This window comes from Nomascus leucogenys, chromosome 7b, assembly GCF_006542625.1.
Source record: "Nomascus leucogenys isolate Asia chromosome 7b, Asia_NLE_v1, whole genome shotgun sequence".
Classification (NCBI taxonomy): domain Eukaryota; kingdom Metazoa; phylum Chordata; class Mammalia; order Primates; family Hylobatidae; genus Nomascus; species Nomascus leucogenys.
In genome coordinates, this window is record NC_044387.1 from 44,747,668 (window position 1) to 44,763,135 (window position 15,468).

The 15,468-nt window shown below is 41.6% G+C and overlaps 1 protein-coding gene across 1 annotated transcript in view; it reads left to right on the plus strand.

Annotated features, from left to right (window-relative positions):
* The window catches only part of BCL2L13 (BCL2 like 13), a 101,801-nt gene that overhangs the window by 83,915 nt on the left and 2,418 nt on the right, over positions 1-15,468 (plus strand). The window contains 1 exon segment of the mRNA XM_030815778.1: positions 15,075-15,467. Coding sequence (XP_030671638.1) covers positions 15,075-15,467 — 393 coding nt within the window.

Genomic DNA, 15,468 nt, shown 5'->3' on the forward strand with positions numbered 1-15,468 from the left:
TTAAAAAAAAAAAAAAAAAAAAAAAAAGAGGCTGCTGCTATTTTTATATTTTTGTTTTATGTGAATTGGTCCCCAGGAGTAAAAGCTTAGTAATCTGTTCTTTCTTTTAAGACTTCTTACGTAACAGCACAGAATGTTCAGTGAATCTTCATTAAAATGTCACATGTTCTAAATACAGAAATACATTGTAAGGTAGGGAGGCCATGACAGCAAGACATAAAGCTATTTAATCTGAATTGGCCGGGTGCAGTGGCTCACATCTGTAATCCCAGCACTTTGGGAGGCCGAGGCAGGCAGATCATTTGAGGTCAGGACTTTGAGACCAGCAACATGGTGAATCCCCGTCTCTACTAAAAATTTAAAAAAAAAAATTCTCTGGGCATGGTGGCGCACACCTGTAATCTTAGCTACTCCGGAGGCTGAGGCAGGAGAATCGCTTGAACTTGGGAGCCAGAGGTTGCAGTGAGCTGAGATCACGCCACTGCACTCCAGCCTGGGTACAGAGCAAGAGTCCGTCTCAAAAAAAAAGTAAATAAAAATAAACAATAAATAAATGCCTGTAACCCCAGCACTTTGGGAGGCCGAGATGGGCGGATCACGAGGTCAGGAGATCGAGACCATCCTGGCTAACACGGTGAAACCCCGTCTCTACATAAAATACAAAAAAAAATTAGGTGGGCTTGGTGGTGGGCACGGTGGTGGGCACCCATAGTCCCAGCTACTTGGGAGGCTGAGGCAGGAGAATGGTGTGAACCCAGGAGGCGGAGCTTGCAGTGAGTCGAGATCGCTCCACTGCACTCTAGGCTGGGCGACAGCTTGACTCTGCCTCAAAAAAAAAAATAAAAATAAAAAGTAAATAAATAAATAAATAAATCTGAATTGACTTTGAAACAATATATTACGCCAAAGTTGTGATCAGACAAACCTGATCTAATGTCTTAGATGGGATGTAAAGATCCTCTAGATGTGGAACAAAGAATGTTCTTCAATCTTTTGTTAACTTTGAGCTGTTAAAAATAAGGGGAAAAGCCAGGCGTGCTGGTGCGGTGGCTCATGCCTGTAATCCCAGCAACTCAAGAGGCTGAGGTGGGAGGATCTGTTGAGCCCAGGATTTTCAGGCTGTAGTGAGTTATGATTATGCCACTGCACTGTAGCCCCTGGGTGACAGAGTGAGACCCTCATTAAAAAATAATAATAAGAGGAAGAGACATTTTACTTTTAATTTTCAGTTTGTTGACTTTTCCCTTATTTCTTCATGATGGGCTTTTTTTTTTTTTTTTTTTTTTTGAGACGGTTTGACTCTGTTGGCTAGGCTGGAGTGCAGTGGCACAATCTCAGCTGACTGCATCCTTTACCTCCTGGGCTCAAACGATCCTCCCACCTCAGCCTCTCGAGTAGCTGGGACCACAGGCATGCACCACCACACTCACCTAATTTTTGTATTTTTTTGTAGAGATGTAATTTTGCCATGCTGCCCAGGCTGGTCACAAAATCCTGGGCTCAAGTGATTGCCTGCCCCCACCTCCCAGAGTGCTAAGGTTACAGGCATGAGCTACCATGCCCAGCCATGATGGAACTTTTGAAATTTCCATTTTACTTACTTGGCATACAGCCCTAAAGGTCTGTTTTCTGAGAACTAAAATTCTTAGTGTTTTCATTATGGCTCTTGTTTTTGTTTTTGCTTATTTAGTCAGTTATTGCTATTAGAGCCTCTGTTTTTAGAAGTGCAGGTAAGTAACCTGTTGAGAATTCCTATCAGTTGTCACTTGAGACCTCTCTGACCACTGGATGACCCTTCTGTTTGAAGCACTGCGTAATTGTAAGGCTACATTTTTTGACATGGCATGAAAACACATTACAAAACTTATAGAGTATGAATAGAAAGTGAGAGCAGAGGTGACTCCAAGATTAAGAATAAAGAACATAAGAAATTATGTTCCTTGTCTCCAGGTAACTCAAGTTTGGAAGTGGGAGTTTAATAACGTTTTTTGAGGGTTTTTTTTTTTTTGGTGAAAAATTTTTAATGTAAGTGAAAGACTAAGAAGTGTACACTGTTTTAAGCCACTTGTAGTGAAGTAACTGATGTTCTTTGACTATTTTTCTTAACTCTGAAATGCAAATTATTTGATAAAACTGGATGATCTTACTTGTCATGATGAGACTGTGACAGATTTACTTAGTGTTGTATATTAACTTTCCCAACTTATTCTTCATTTAACAAAAAGACTTAGCCCAGTTTTAAAATGTTGATAGTTTCGATAATGAAAAAAGTTTAATCCTCCACAATGCCTCATCACTTTCCTGTTAGTGACATTACATTACAGAGATTTGAGGATAGAGGATTACAAAGCTGCTAAGCCATAGTATTGGTTTCTCATTTGGAAATTTTGAAAGAGCAAATAAATAACATAAGTGTACTACAATTAATAAGGGACAAATGGGAACTTTGTGCTACCTTATACTACCATTTTCTTCTTCCTTGTAAAATTACTCTGTACCTGAGCCTTTCTTTCTGATCTTCACAAAATGGAGGTTTTTGAAGAGATGACTTAATAAACAGATAAGCCTTTGGGTGTATAAATTATGTGACACAGTAATTCCTTAGTAACAGATGTTAGAGGATCTGCATGACTCATTTGGATTATGTTCTGGCAAAAAGATAGGTAAATACAACTTTACAGGAAAATTTAGCTTAACTGTTGATATGGCTTTGGTGAGTGGGTTCTCCTCCGTCTTGGACCTCCAGTCTTTCAGGAAGATTACAGAAATGTTTCCCTAAGTAAACAGTAGCCATTTTAATTCATGTTGCCTACTGTCATTCTTTGTTATTGGTGACTTACCAAGAATCAGCAAAGTTTGGGATATTACTGAAGTGATTGTAAATACTCAGTGGATGAAGCGATTTACCTTAGTTACTGAAATGTCTAAATCATCTTACCTCTGCCTGTTCATTGTGCCAGAGTATGTATAGGCTTCAGGTATGGGAGAGACCAAGAATAAGGTTAGATCGATTACAGCAGAATTATACCCTTTTACATTTAACCAGATATAATGCCTGGGTCCTACCTTTATTAAGGATTCTAATTTAATTGTTATGGGTTGTAATGTGCTTCTAGGCAGCAAAGTTTGAGGACTTCCATGTTACATAATCTCCCCAACTGCATAACAGACTCTTGAAACAGATTATAATAATCTTACATTTCTCTCTTCAACATAAGAATGTGACAATTAGTTGCTGATTCTATACTTACTAGTTAAACACACCCTAAACATAAAAGAGCCAATTATTTAGTTGCTCAAACTAAACAAATATCAAGAAAGCCATGGTAAAGTACAGTTCTTTAGTAGGTATTGTAGAATATAGAGCCCATCAGTTTATGATGGGGCACATTCCAATAAATAAACCCATCATAAGTTGAAAATGCATTTTTTTTTTTTTTTTTTTTTTTTTTTTTTTTTTTTTTTTGGAGATGGAGTCTCGCTCTGTCACCCAGGCAGGAGTGCTATGGTGCGATCTCAGCTCACTGCAACCTCCGCCTCCCGGGTTCAAGTGATTCTCTTGCCTCAGCCTCCTGAGTAGCTGGGACTACAGGCATGCACCACCACGCCCAGCTAAATTTTGTATTTTTAGTAGAGATGGGGTTTCATCATGTTGGCCAGGATGGTCTCCATCTCTTGACCTCGTGATCCGCCTGCCTCAGCCTCCTAAAGTGCTGGGATTACAGGCATGAGCCACCGTGCCCAGCCAAAAATGCATTTAATACTCTGATAAACCCATGGTAAAGTCAAAATATTGTAAGTGGAACCATCATAAGTTGGAGACTGTCTATACAAAGAAAAAAAATGGGCCGGGCACAGTGGCTCATGCTTGTAATCCCAACGGTTTGGGAGGCCGAGGCGGGCAAATCACTTGAGGTCAGGAGTTCGAGACCAGCCTGGCCAACACACCATGGTGAAACCCCATTTCTACCAAAAGTATTTTTAAAAAATTAGCCAGGTGTGGCCAGGCGCGGTGGCTCACGCCTGCAATCCCAGCACTTTGGGAGGCCGAGGCAGGCGGATCACAAGGTCAGGAGATCAAGACCATCCTGGCTAACACGGTGAAACCCTGTCTCTACTAAAAATACAAAAAGTTAGCCGAGCGTGGTGGTGGGCGGGCACCTGTAGTCCCAGCTACTCAGGAGGCTGAGGCAGGAGAAAGGCGTGAACCCAGGAGGTGGAGGTTGGAGTGAGCAGAGATCGCGCCACTGCACTCCAGCCTGGGCAACAGAGTGAGACTCCATCTCAAAAAAAAAAAAAAATTAGCCAGGTGTGATGGTGCACACCTGTAATTCCACCTACTTGTGAGGCTGAGGCAGGAGAATCGCTTGAACTCAGGAGGCAGAGGTTGCAGTGAGCCAAGATCGTGCAACTGCACTCCAGCCTGGGTGACAGAGTGAGACTCCATCTCAAAAAAAAAATAAATGGTAGTTGTGAAGTAAAGTAGGGCTTAATCAGGAAAGGCTTCTGTAAAGAAGCATGGTCACATCTTGAAGGAAGTAAAGGACTTTTGTTGAAAAGCAGCAAGGATTCGTTAGATCGGCTTAGGTAGCTTGGGGGGACCATGACTCAACAGTAACAAAAGACCTCTACTAGAATGTAGAAAGGTGTTTATTATGTTTTGAATCTTGTATGTTTGAACCATTTATGATATATCCTAAAACTGAGCTTTGGTTATGATTTGAGATTATTCGGTCCTGTTCAGACCTCCACTGAGTGTCTTTCTTCTTTGTTTATGGTAGAAGTTGGAAAACACATATTTCCTCTTCAGAGAGACTTGCGGGTCTAGAATGGCAGGTTATGGTACATGTTATATTGCACATAAAGAATGTTCTGGCTGGGCATGGTGGCTCATGCCTGTAATCCCAGCACTTTGGGAGGACCACTGGAGCCCAGAAATTTGAGACCAGCCTGGGCAACATAGCGAGACCTCATCTCTACTAACAATCATAAGGAAAAGAAAAGAATGTTTCATCTATGTGGGCAAAGATGCAGAAAGAGAAGTGACAGCTATTCAGTGGAAGAGACCTCCAGGTTCAAGAACTGGGCCAGCCTTATTAAGTTTCCAAAGACTTCAATGTTAATTTTATATATATATATATATATATATATATATATATATATATATTTTTTTTTTTTTTTTTTTTTTGAGATAGGGTCTCGGTTACCCAGGCTGGAGTACAGTGGCGCAGACTTGGCTCACTACAACCTCCACTTCCCAGGCTCTAGGAATCCTCCTACCTCAGCCTCCCGAGTAGCTGGGACTACAGGCATGCACAACCACTCCCGGACAATTTTTGTATTTTTTTTAGAGATAGGATATCACTATGTCGCCCAGGCTAGTCTCAAACTCCTGGGCTCAAACAATCCACCCACCTCGGCCTGCCAAAGTGCTGGGATTACAGGCGTCAGCCACTGCACCCAGCCTATATTAATATAACTATACATAACATTATATTAATATAATAAAATATGTATTGAATCCTATGAGGCACATGGGAAGAGTGTGGCTGAGAAAAGAAACCAGTGCAACAAAAATATTATAAAAATATATCCTTAGTCTCCAGGAGCTTATAGTTATAAGGCAGATCCACACTATTTCCTGTATGTTTTATAGCAAGGAGTAACATAAATTCTATGAGTTTAGAAGTAACAAGAAGGATTCAGATGGACAGAATTGGGAGAGCATTCTGGATTGGTGGGACAGTGTGACTTCAGTCATTCTGTTTGGGGGTTGGAATTGTTTTTAGCACCAGTGCTTTGTGACCTAGGACAGCAAAGACACAGGTACAGTTCAGAGGTATGGAAATACAGAGATGAATAAAGAGCTGTACCTAACAGTACTTGATGTTTAGAGCTTTTATATCAAAGATGGGACCAACTTTCCTATCATCCAAGCATTTATTGAGCATTACTGTTTGCTCAGCATATGTTAGGCATTACCTGGGGGATAACAAAGAAGTTTAAAGCATGTTTTCTCCCTTGAAGTATTTATAATGTCATTGAGAAGATGACTAATACATGTGAAAAAATTAGTGAGAAGTATGGTACAAAATAGATATTGTGATACTTTGTGTGGCCCAGACTCAGTGCTGTCTAGGAGTCCAGGAGAAATAAGAGGAAGATTAAATACAGTGGAATTTAAGCCAGACCCTGATGGAGCCAGATCAGGGTCTTAAATTGGGGTCCATAGATGTGCTTCAGGGAGTCTAAAATTTCCTCTAAAATGGTATGCTGCTTTGTATGAAAGCACAGTTTTAAGGGAGAGAGGTCTTAATACCTTTCATCATATTTTCAAAACCTTTTCTGCTCCCTTAAAATGTTAATACAGTATCTATATGAATAAGGAGACAGCGCTTGGGAATTTAGTACGGCATTTGTAGGGCACAATGAGTAACCTGCCAGGAGAAGCCTCCCCTCCCATAGGAAACACCTAGCACACAATTACAGAGAGATTTGGGTTAAATGATGGCCCTAGTGATAGAGAAGAAAGATTGACCTTACCTCCTCTAATGCCCTTCACTGTGTTCTAGCCTTTCAAAAATTTATGTTTGGTTTCCTAGGAAAACATTAATGTGCTCAAGAAGGGATAATGTATCATTCTAAATATTGTATGAGTTTGCCTGCTTGCTTTTTAACTGAGTCAGAAAATTATAAATAGACTTCAAATGTAGAACTACTTTATTTTGTAACATTCAAACTGAGCCTTTATGTAATGGCCGGATGGTACCTTAGATTCATCTTTTCTCCTCTAAGTAATTGATGGTGCGTAAGAGGTGCCATATTGTGGGACAGGGTCTTGAATTCATGTCTCAGCAAGACCGAGGGGGAAACATGCACCTTTTATGAGATAGAGGCTGATAGAGGCAATGTTTTATATCAAGAAAGGTACTGATATTTTACTTCTCTTTCATTGGCCTAATCTTTCCTCCTCCAGCTCCAGCTTTGCCTTTCTTCACCCCCTGTCCTATGCTTTGGCATACTGAAGAGCCAGTAGTCTGCATATATGATGATATTTTTCAGCACCATGTTTTTGTTTATGCTTTTCCTTCTGCCTAGAATATCTTGCTTATCTTTGATCTGCTGGTTTTGTCTTTCATTCTTTAAGATCCAACTTTGGCCAGGCACAGTGGCTCACACCTGTAATCCCAGCTCTTTGGGAGGCCAAGGTGGGTGGATCACTTGAGGTCAGGAGTTCAAAACCAGCCTGGCTGACATGGTGAAAACCCATCTTTAGTGAAAATACAAAAATTAGAAGAGTTAGCCAGGTGTGGTGGCAGGCAGCCTGGGCAACAGAGTGAGACTCCGTCTCAAAAAAAAGAAAAAAAAAGATCCAGTGTTGTTGTTCCCGCTTCCGTGAATCTCTCATGTTCCCAGAGTACCCTGTTTGTCTCCAATGCTATTTCTTTTTTTTGTAGAGATGGGGTCTTACCATCTTACCCAGGTGGTCTCTAATTCCTGGGCTCAAGCTTATCCTCCTGCCTGGGCCTCCAAAAGTGCTGGGATTTAAGGCATGAGACAACAATGCCCGGCCACTGCTACTGTATTTTAAACTCTTTGAAGGTAGAGATTGTTTTATTACCAGCACCTAAAGAGCACAGTTCCTGATAATAAGAAGCCAGGAATTAGAGAAACCCAATGTGATTCCCAGATCTTTGGCTTAACTTACTGGTTTTTTTATATCATCCAAGTTAGATTGCAGGCTTTTACGAGTCTTTGCATTGCTTCTTATGAAAGATAACGATTGAGGCCAGGCATGGTGGCTCACACCTGTAATCCTAACACTTTGGTAGGCCAAAGCAGGCAGATTGCTTAAGATCAGGAATTTGAGACCAGCCTGGGCAACATCGCAAAACCCCGTCTCTACAAAAAATGTAAAAATTAGGCAGTCGTGATGGTGCATGCCTGTGGTCCTAGCTACTCTGAAGGCTGAAGTAGGAGGGTTGCTTGAGCCCTGGGGGCAGAGGTTGCAGTGATCTGTGTTCTCACCACAGCACTCTAGCCTGGGCAACAGAGAGAGACCCTGTCTCAAAAAGAAAAGAAGAGAAGAGAAAAGAAAAGAACAAGAGGGGAGGGAAGGGAAGATTGCTTATATTAGAGTAATACAGGGAGGGAGGGAGGGAAAAGAAGATTGCTTATATTAGAGTAATACCAGAAAATGTTGATGGAAGAGAAGAGATATATTTAGATATTAGAAGATATATTTAGGAATAAATACATTGAGATATATTTAGTACTTAATGATTAACTAAAAGGAGGGGAAAATGATGAGATAGATGCCAGCTAAAATATTAGGTATTGGGTAAGACAGAAATGATGTAGAGTTAGTACTTGTAGTTTATAGTCTTCAGTACGACAAGCATTCTCTTCTGGCTTGGCTGTATTGCGTGAGCTCTGCAGTTGATGGATATATAGACTTTATGTACTGCATTTGGTTGTGAGGTACTCTTTGTTAGCATTCATTATTGATGATGGTCCCAGAAATGTGTAATGGTTTTACATTATGCCTATACTAATGAAAATGTAATGAGAGTTTGAAAGAGATGAAATCCCATAAGATTATAGCACTGACAGTCTGTTTTAGCCATGTGGGGTTTGAAGTCTGGGAAAGGAATTCATATGAGGATGGCACTAATGGCAGAGATCTTTTTGAAGATTTTTAAAAATTATTAATTAGCATAGACTACTAGTCCCTCTCAGAACTACTTTTTAGGACACCTTGTTTATCTCCCTGTTTGCTTTAGTCTCAACCCAATTACAGGCACCTTGCAATTATATCAGTATCTAATTTTGTAGCAGTCTTATTTAAGAATTAAAAACCCGGCCAGGTGTGGTGGCTCATGCCTGTAATCCCAGCAATTTGGGAGGCTGAGGTGGGTGGATCACTTGAGATCAGGAGTTCAAGACTAGCCTGGGCAGCATGGTGAAACCCCGTATCTACAAAAATACAATAGTTAGCCAGGCACGGTGGTGCATGCCTGTAATCCCAGCACTTTGGGAGGCTGAGGTGGGTGGATCACGAGGTCAGGAAATCAAGACCATCTTGGCTAACATGGTGAAACCCCATCTCTACTGAAAATACAAAAAATTAGCTGGGCATGGTGGCAGGCGCCTGTAGTCCTAGCTACTTGGCAGGAGGCTGAGGCAGGAGAATGGCGTGAACCCAGGAGGTGGAGTTTACAGTGAGCTGAGATCGCGCCACTGCACTCCAGCCTGGGGGACAGAGCGAGACTCCGTCTCAGAAAAATAATAATATTTCCACATGCCCCACGCTGCATTTGAGATATGCGAAATTCAGACATTCAGGAGCCTCTTCACCTGATTCAAATTGTTCCACAGTTCCTGTGGGGATTGTTGAGTATCTACTAATCTCATGTTCCCAGGAAGTAGCAGAGCCCTGTTCATATTTACATGCTTTTAGTTTTTAAATTTTTGTTATTTTTTAATTTAAAAAATTTTGTTATGCTGCACAAAGCTTTATTCCATTTAGTCCAGGGCTTGGGAGAGGGCCTCAGGGTGGTTAAAAAAATACATCCTTTTAAATAAATGGAAATAGTTTTTTTTTTTTAAGTCATGACCCTTACAAGAATTTTTTTTTTTTTTTTTTTTTTTTTGAGATGGAAGTCTTAATGCCGCCCAGGCTGGAGTGCAGTGGTGCAATCTCGGCTTACTGCAACCTCCGCTCCCCGGGTTCAAGTGATTCTCCTGCCTCAGCCTCCCGAGGAGCTGGGATTACAGGCACGTGCCACCACGCCTGGCTAACTTTTGTATTTTTTAGTAGAGGTGGGGTTTCGCCATGTTGGCCAGGCTGGTTTCAAACTCCTGACCTCAAGTGATCCACCCACCTCAGCCTCCCAAAGTGCTGGGATTACAGGCGTGAGCCACCACGCCCGACTAATTTTTTGTATTTTTAGTAGAGACGGGGTTTCACCATGTTAGCCAGGATGGTCTCGATCTCCTGACCTCGTGATCCGCCCTCCTTGGCCTCCCAAAGTGCTGGGATTACAGGCATGAGCCGCCACACCCAGCCAAAAAATTTTTATGATGCATACTTGTTACCTTGCCCCTTAGAAATAACTCATAATGGTTTGGTGTACATTTTTCTAAACGTGTTTTGCTTATATAAACATTTTATTATGTATAAATGTATGCAAATAAGTAGATATGTATATATGTGCATTTAGTAAATAGGATCATACCATCTATTTTCCCACAGAGTTATCGTTGTCACAAATCATGTGACCTTGTATATCTAGTTCTGGATTCTATTTTATTTAATTGGTCTAATTGCCTCTTTGTTTTTTTTTTGGAATTGAGACAAGGTCTTGCTCTGTCATCCAGGCCAGACTACAGTGGCACGATCATAGCTCAGTGCAGACTCAAACTCCTGGGCTCAAGGGATCATCCCATTTCAGCCTCTTGAGTAGATGGGACTACAGTGTGTGTGTGTGTGTGTGTGTGTGTGTGTGTGTGTGTGTGTGTGTAGAGATGATGTCTTACTATGTTGCTCATGCTTGTCTTCAACTCCTGGCCTCAAGCGATCCTCCTGCCTCAGCTTCCCAAAGTGCTGGGATTACAGGTGTGAACCACTGTGCCCAGCCAGGTCTAATTGCCTATTTTTAAGCTCTTACCATACTTACATAATCAGTGTGCCTTTGTAATAGGTTGAGTCAATACCTGGTAGTGTCAGCTCTCAAACTTTGTTGTTTTTCAAGATCAGCTTAATTTCCTTGGCCTTTTTAAATTGCTATATAGATTTTAGAATTAATTGGTTGTCAATTTCCATAAGAAAAAACCTGGTGGGATTTTATATTGGAGAGTGTATTGAACCAAAGGGTTAATTTGGGAATAGTTGACATCTTTACAATAGTTTTCCAATCTATGAGCATGATATATACATCTCTTTAGGATATCTTTAATTTCTCTCAATAATACTTTGTAGTTTTTTATGTAGAGTTATTGTACAATATGGGCTTCCTTCCACATTGGACTTAAAAATGTATGTATTTCTTTTTTAATAGTAGTTAAATAGTTTGGATGAACCATATATATTTTTAAACTTTCCTGAGGGTATTGAAGACTGTTTGAAATCCTTCTGTATTAAAAATGATGCTAATGAAAATCCTTGCAAAATGTGTAAGCCTGAGACCTGATTACAGCTTCCGGTTAGGATCTCCATGTCTTTTCTTACTTAGCTGAACCAAACCCTCCCTGTGTCTCTCTCTATCTGTGCCCCTCTCTCTCTCTTTCTCCCTCTCCGTCTCTCCCTCTCCTGAATGCATCCTCTTCTGGACCATTCCAGTGGTCCTTACCCTGAGGCTGGGGCAAGCTGTCATCCTCAAAAGTTTGGAGGCCTAGAAGCCCTCTCTCTTCCAAGCCAATGGGCCCTCCAGTTTTCCTAATTGTAAACTGCAGTATTGTAATTTTTAAAGACAGATTTTACTTTCCAGTTTTGTGTTGTCTCTGCTTAGAAGAGATGGAGGAGGAAGGAAAAGTTTGTAAATTACCTTCTTTAGCCAAGGAAGGGTATTGTTTCCAATTGTTTCACTTTCTTATTGTCCCATCCAGCTGGTATTTTAGAATAGCTCTTTGTCCTACCACCATACCACCAAAAACAACAATTAAAATGACAACACAAACAATAACAAGTTATGAAATAGCATAACTTACTGATTACTTCCTATGTACAAAGTACTAATCTAAGCACTATAAATACTATACCTCGGGCCGGGTGCGGTGGCTCACGCCTGTAATCCCAGCACTTTGGGAGGCCGAGGCAGGCGGATCACAAGGTCAAGAGATTGAGGACCATCCTGGTGAATCTCTGTCTCTACTAAAAATACAAGTATTAGCTGGGCATGCTGGCGTGCGCCTGTAGTTCCAGCTACTCAGGAGGCTGAGGCAGGAGAATCGCTTGAACCTGGGAGATGGAGGTTGCAGTGAGCCAAGATCGCACCACTGCACTCCAGCCTGGTGACAGAGTGAGATTCCGTCTCAAAAAAAAAAAAAAAAAAAAAAAATACTATACCTCATTTTAAAAATGAACTCAGTTCCAGGTGTGGCGGCTCACACCTATAATCTCAGCACTTTGGGACACCGAGGTGGGAGAATTGCTTGAAGCCAGGAATTTGAGACCAGCCTGGGCAACATAGAGAGACCTGTCTCTACAAAAAATAAAAAAACTTAGCTGAGTGCAGTGGCCCATGCTGTTATTCCTAGCTACTCAGGAGGCTGAGGCAAGAGAATCCCTTGGGGCCAGAAGGTTGAGGCTGCAGTGAGCTATGATCCTGCCACTGCACTTCAGCCTGTGTGACAGAGCAAGACCCCAACTCTAAAAATACAACAAAAACAATCTTATCTAGTCAGTCATCCCCATTTTATTTGTGAAGAAATTGAAGTCTAAAAGTTTAAGCAAGGTATCCAGATTCACACAGCTGGTACACAATTGGAGCTGGGATACAAGCCAGTTGTTTTTGATTGTGAATTTTGTGGTCATACTGTATTATTTTAGCCCCCTGCTTATTCCATACTCATAGAACATCCTTGATGCTTACCTGGGCCTCTGAAGTGGTTGGAGCAAGGGTTGAGGTAGAAAGTGGTTCAGTATGATGCCGACATCATGGTCGTGTGATTTATTTGTAATTCTTATTTCCTTTTTTACGGGGCTGATAGACTTTTGATTTATGTTAGATCCTTGATGTATGTAGAAAGTTTCTGGTTTTGGTTGAAGAATGAAATTATCCTACTTCAGATGAATAGCAACCATAATTGTAAAATGAAGTAGAAATTAATTTGCTTTACATATTCCATTCAGATTCCCTGTAGCTTTTACAAGTGTTGTCTAGCCTTTGTATGACAATTTCTGTACATCTCTGTGACATTCCATTCCATTGGTTCTCTTCCTGTCCTTTTATTGTGCCTTACCCTCTGGGTTGGCTTAGCCTCTTGTGCATACACCTGTCATAAAGCTTTCTGTATCATATTGAAGTTAGTTATTCATATGTCAGTCTTCACAGCTGCCTAGTAAATTCTGTAAGAATAGACCCATTCTTCCTCATAGCCCTTGTGCCTGACACAGCCCTGATAAGTAGTAGGCACACGGTGGCCTGTTATTAATAGACATGGACACAAGGCCTGTGCTGTAGGGCTTTATTGTTTTCACTCAAACTTCCTGATGAAAGAAGCAAGAGTCTCCGTGTCGGCCGGGCGCGGTGGCTCACGCCTGTAATCCCAGCACTTTGGGAGGCCGAGGCGGGCGGATCACGAGGTCAGGAGATCGAGACCATCCTGGCTAACACAGTGAAACCCCGTCTCTACTAAAAATACAAAAAATTAGCTGGGCGAGATGGTGGGCGCCTGTAGTCCCAGCTACTCAAGAAGCTGAGGCAGGAGAATGGCATGAACCCCGGGGGGCGGAGCCTGCAGTGAGCTGAGATCGCGCTACTGCACTCCAGCCTGCGCGACAGCGAGACTCTGTCTCAAAAAAAAAAAAAAAAAAAAAAGAATCTCCGTGTCTGCAGCATCTCTCCATTCTGGCTCTGCCATCAGAGGAATTTTAAAGCAAAGCTCTGATTGTAATTTTGTACCTCAGAGATGTCAGTAACAAACCATCGCCTGTTGGATGAAGTCCATATTTCTTAGCTCTCTGTTATTCAGGTTCCTCCACGGTCCTGCCCTCACTGACCTTCTATTCGTCATGTGCACTCTGCATTAATTAAACAGGGCTCTGTCCTTATCCTCTTTTTTTTCTGTCTCTGTGCTTTTGCCTGCATAGTGTCTTCTGTGTACCCTTCGCCTGCCAAAATCTTACCTATTCTTCAGATGTCTGATATAAATGCTAGTCCCTCCGGGAAGCTTTCTGTGATCTCCCTGCTTTCTCTGACCTCTACCCAAAGAGGTCTTTTTCCCATCTGAACTTTTTTTCTTCTTCTTCTAAGGAAAGCAACATGTGGACTCTTAATAGCACTTGGACTATGACATAGCATTATTGTATACCCTACTCAGTGATAAATCCCTTGAGCACAAGGTCTTGCCTTTGTTTTCTCTGCTGTTTTGCATTAATTACTGCATTGAACATACAGGGTGAGTATCCCTTATCCAAAGTGCTTGGGATCAGAAGTGTTTTGGATTTTAATTTTTTTTTTTTTTGATTTTGGAATGTTTGTATATATGTGATGAGATGTCTTGGGGATGGGAAAGTCCAAACATGACATTTACTTCTTTTTGTATGCACCTTATACATATAGAGTGAAGGTAATTTTATATAATATTAATATATTAATTTATAATATAAATATATATATAATATTTTGTGTGCATGAAGCAGATTTTTGTGTTTTGCCTGCAACCCATCACATGAGGTCAAGTGTGGAATTTTCCACTTGTGATGTCATTTCAGCACTCAAAAAGTTTCGGATTTTGGGCTAGGCACAGTGGCTCACGCCTGTAATCCCCAGCACTTTTGGGAGGCCGAGGCGAGTGGATCACTGAAGGTCAGGAGTTCCAGACCAGCCTGGCCAACATGGTGAAACCCCATCTCTACTAACAATACAAAAGTTAGCCGGGTGTGGTGGCAGGTGCCTATAATCGCAGCTACTGGGAAGGCCGAAGCAGGAGAATCGCGTGAACCTGGGAAGCGGAGGTTGCAGTGAGCCGAGATTGTGCCACTGCACTCTAGCCTGGGAGACAGAGCAAGACTCTGTCTCAAAAAAAAAAAAAAAAAAAAAACCCTCAGATTTTGGATCATTTCAGATTTCAGGTTTTCAGATTAGGATGCTCTCAGCCTGTATGTGAATTATACTGAATGTATATTAACTTAGGATTTTTTAGTTTCAAGGAAACTGCTCAGAAGACTGTCAAAAATTCTTTCTCTGCATTGGCCTACAAATAAATGCATTCCATTCAGAAACTATGTAGGTTTAAACAGTGTTTCATTCCTAGAACTTCAGTTTAGGAAAGAATTTGCTTTCCAGATTGATGTTTATGTTTTAAATAGTTACCATTCTTTATTATTGACGCTTGTCCTTCGTTTCTAGGGCACTGTGTTTAGCCTTGAGTCAGAGGAGGAGGAATACCCTGGAATCACTGCAGAAGATAGCAATGACATTTACATCCTGCCCAGCGACAACTCTGGACAAGTCAGTCCCCCAGAGTCTCCAACTGTGACCACTTCCTGGCAGTCCGAGAGCTTACCTGTGTCGCTGTCAGCTAGCCAGAGTTGGCACACAGAAAGCCTGCCAGTGTCACTAGGCCCTGAGTCCTGGCAGCAGATTGCAATGGATCCTGAAGAAGTAAAAAGCTTAGACAGCAACGGAGCTGGAGAGAAGAGTGAGAACAACTCCTCTAATTCTGACATTGTGCACGTGGAGAAAGAAGAGGTGCCCGAGGGCATGGAAGAGGCCGCTGTGGCTTCTGTGGTCTTGCCAGCGC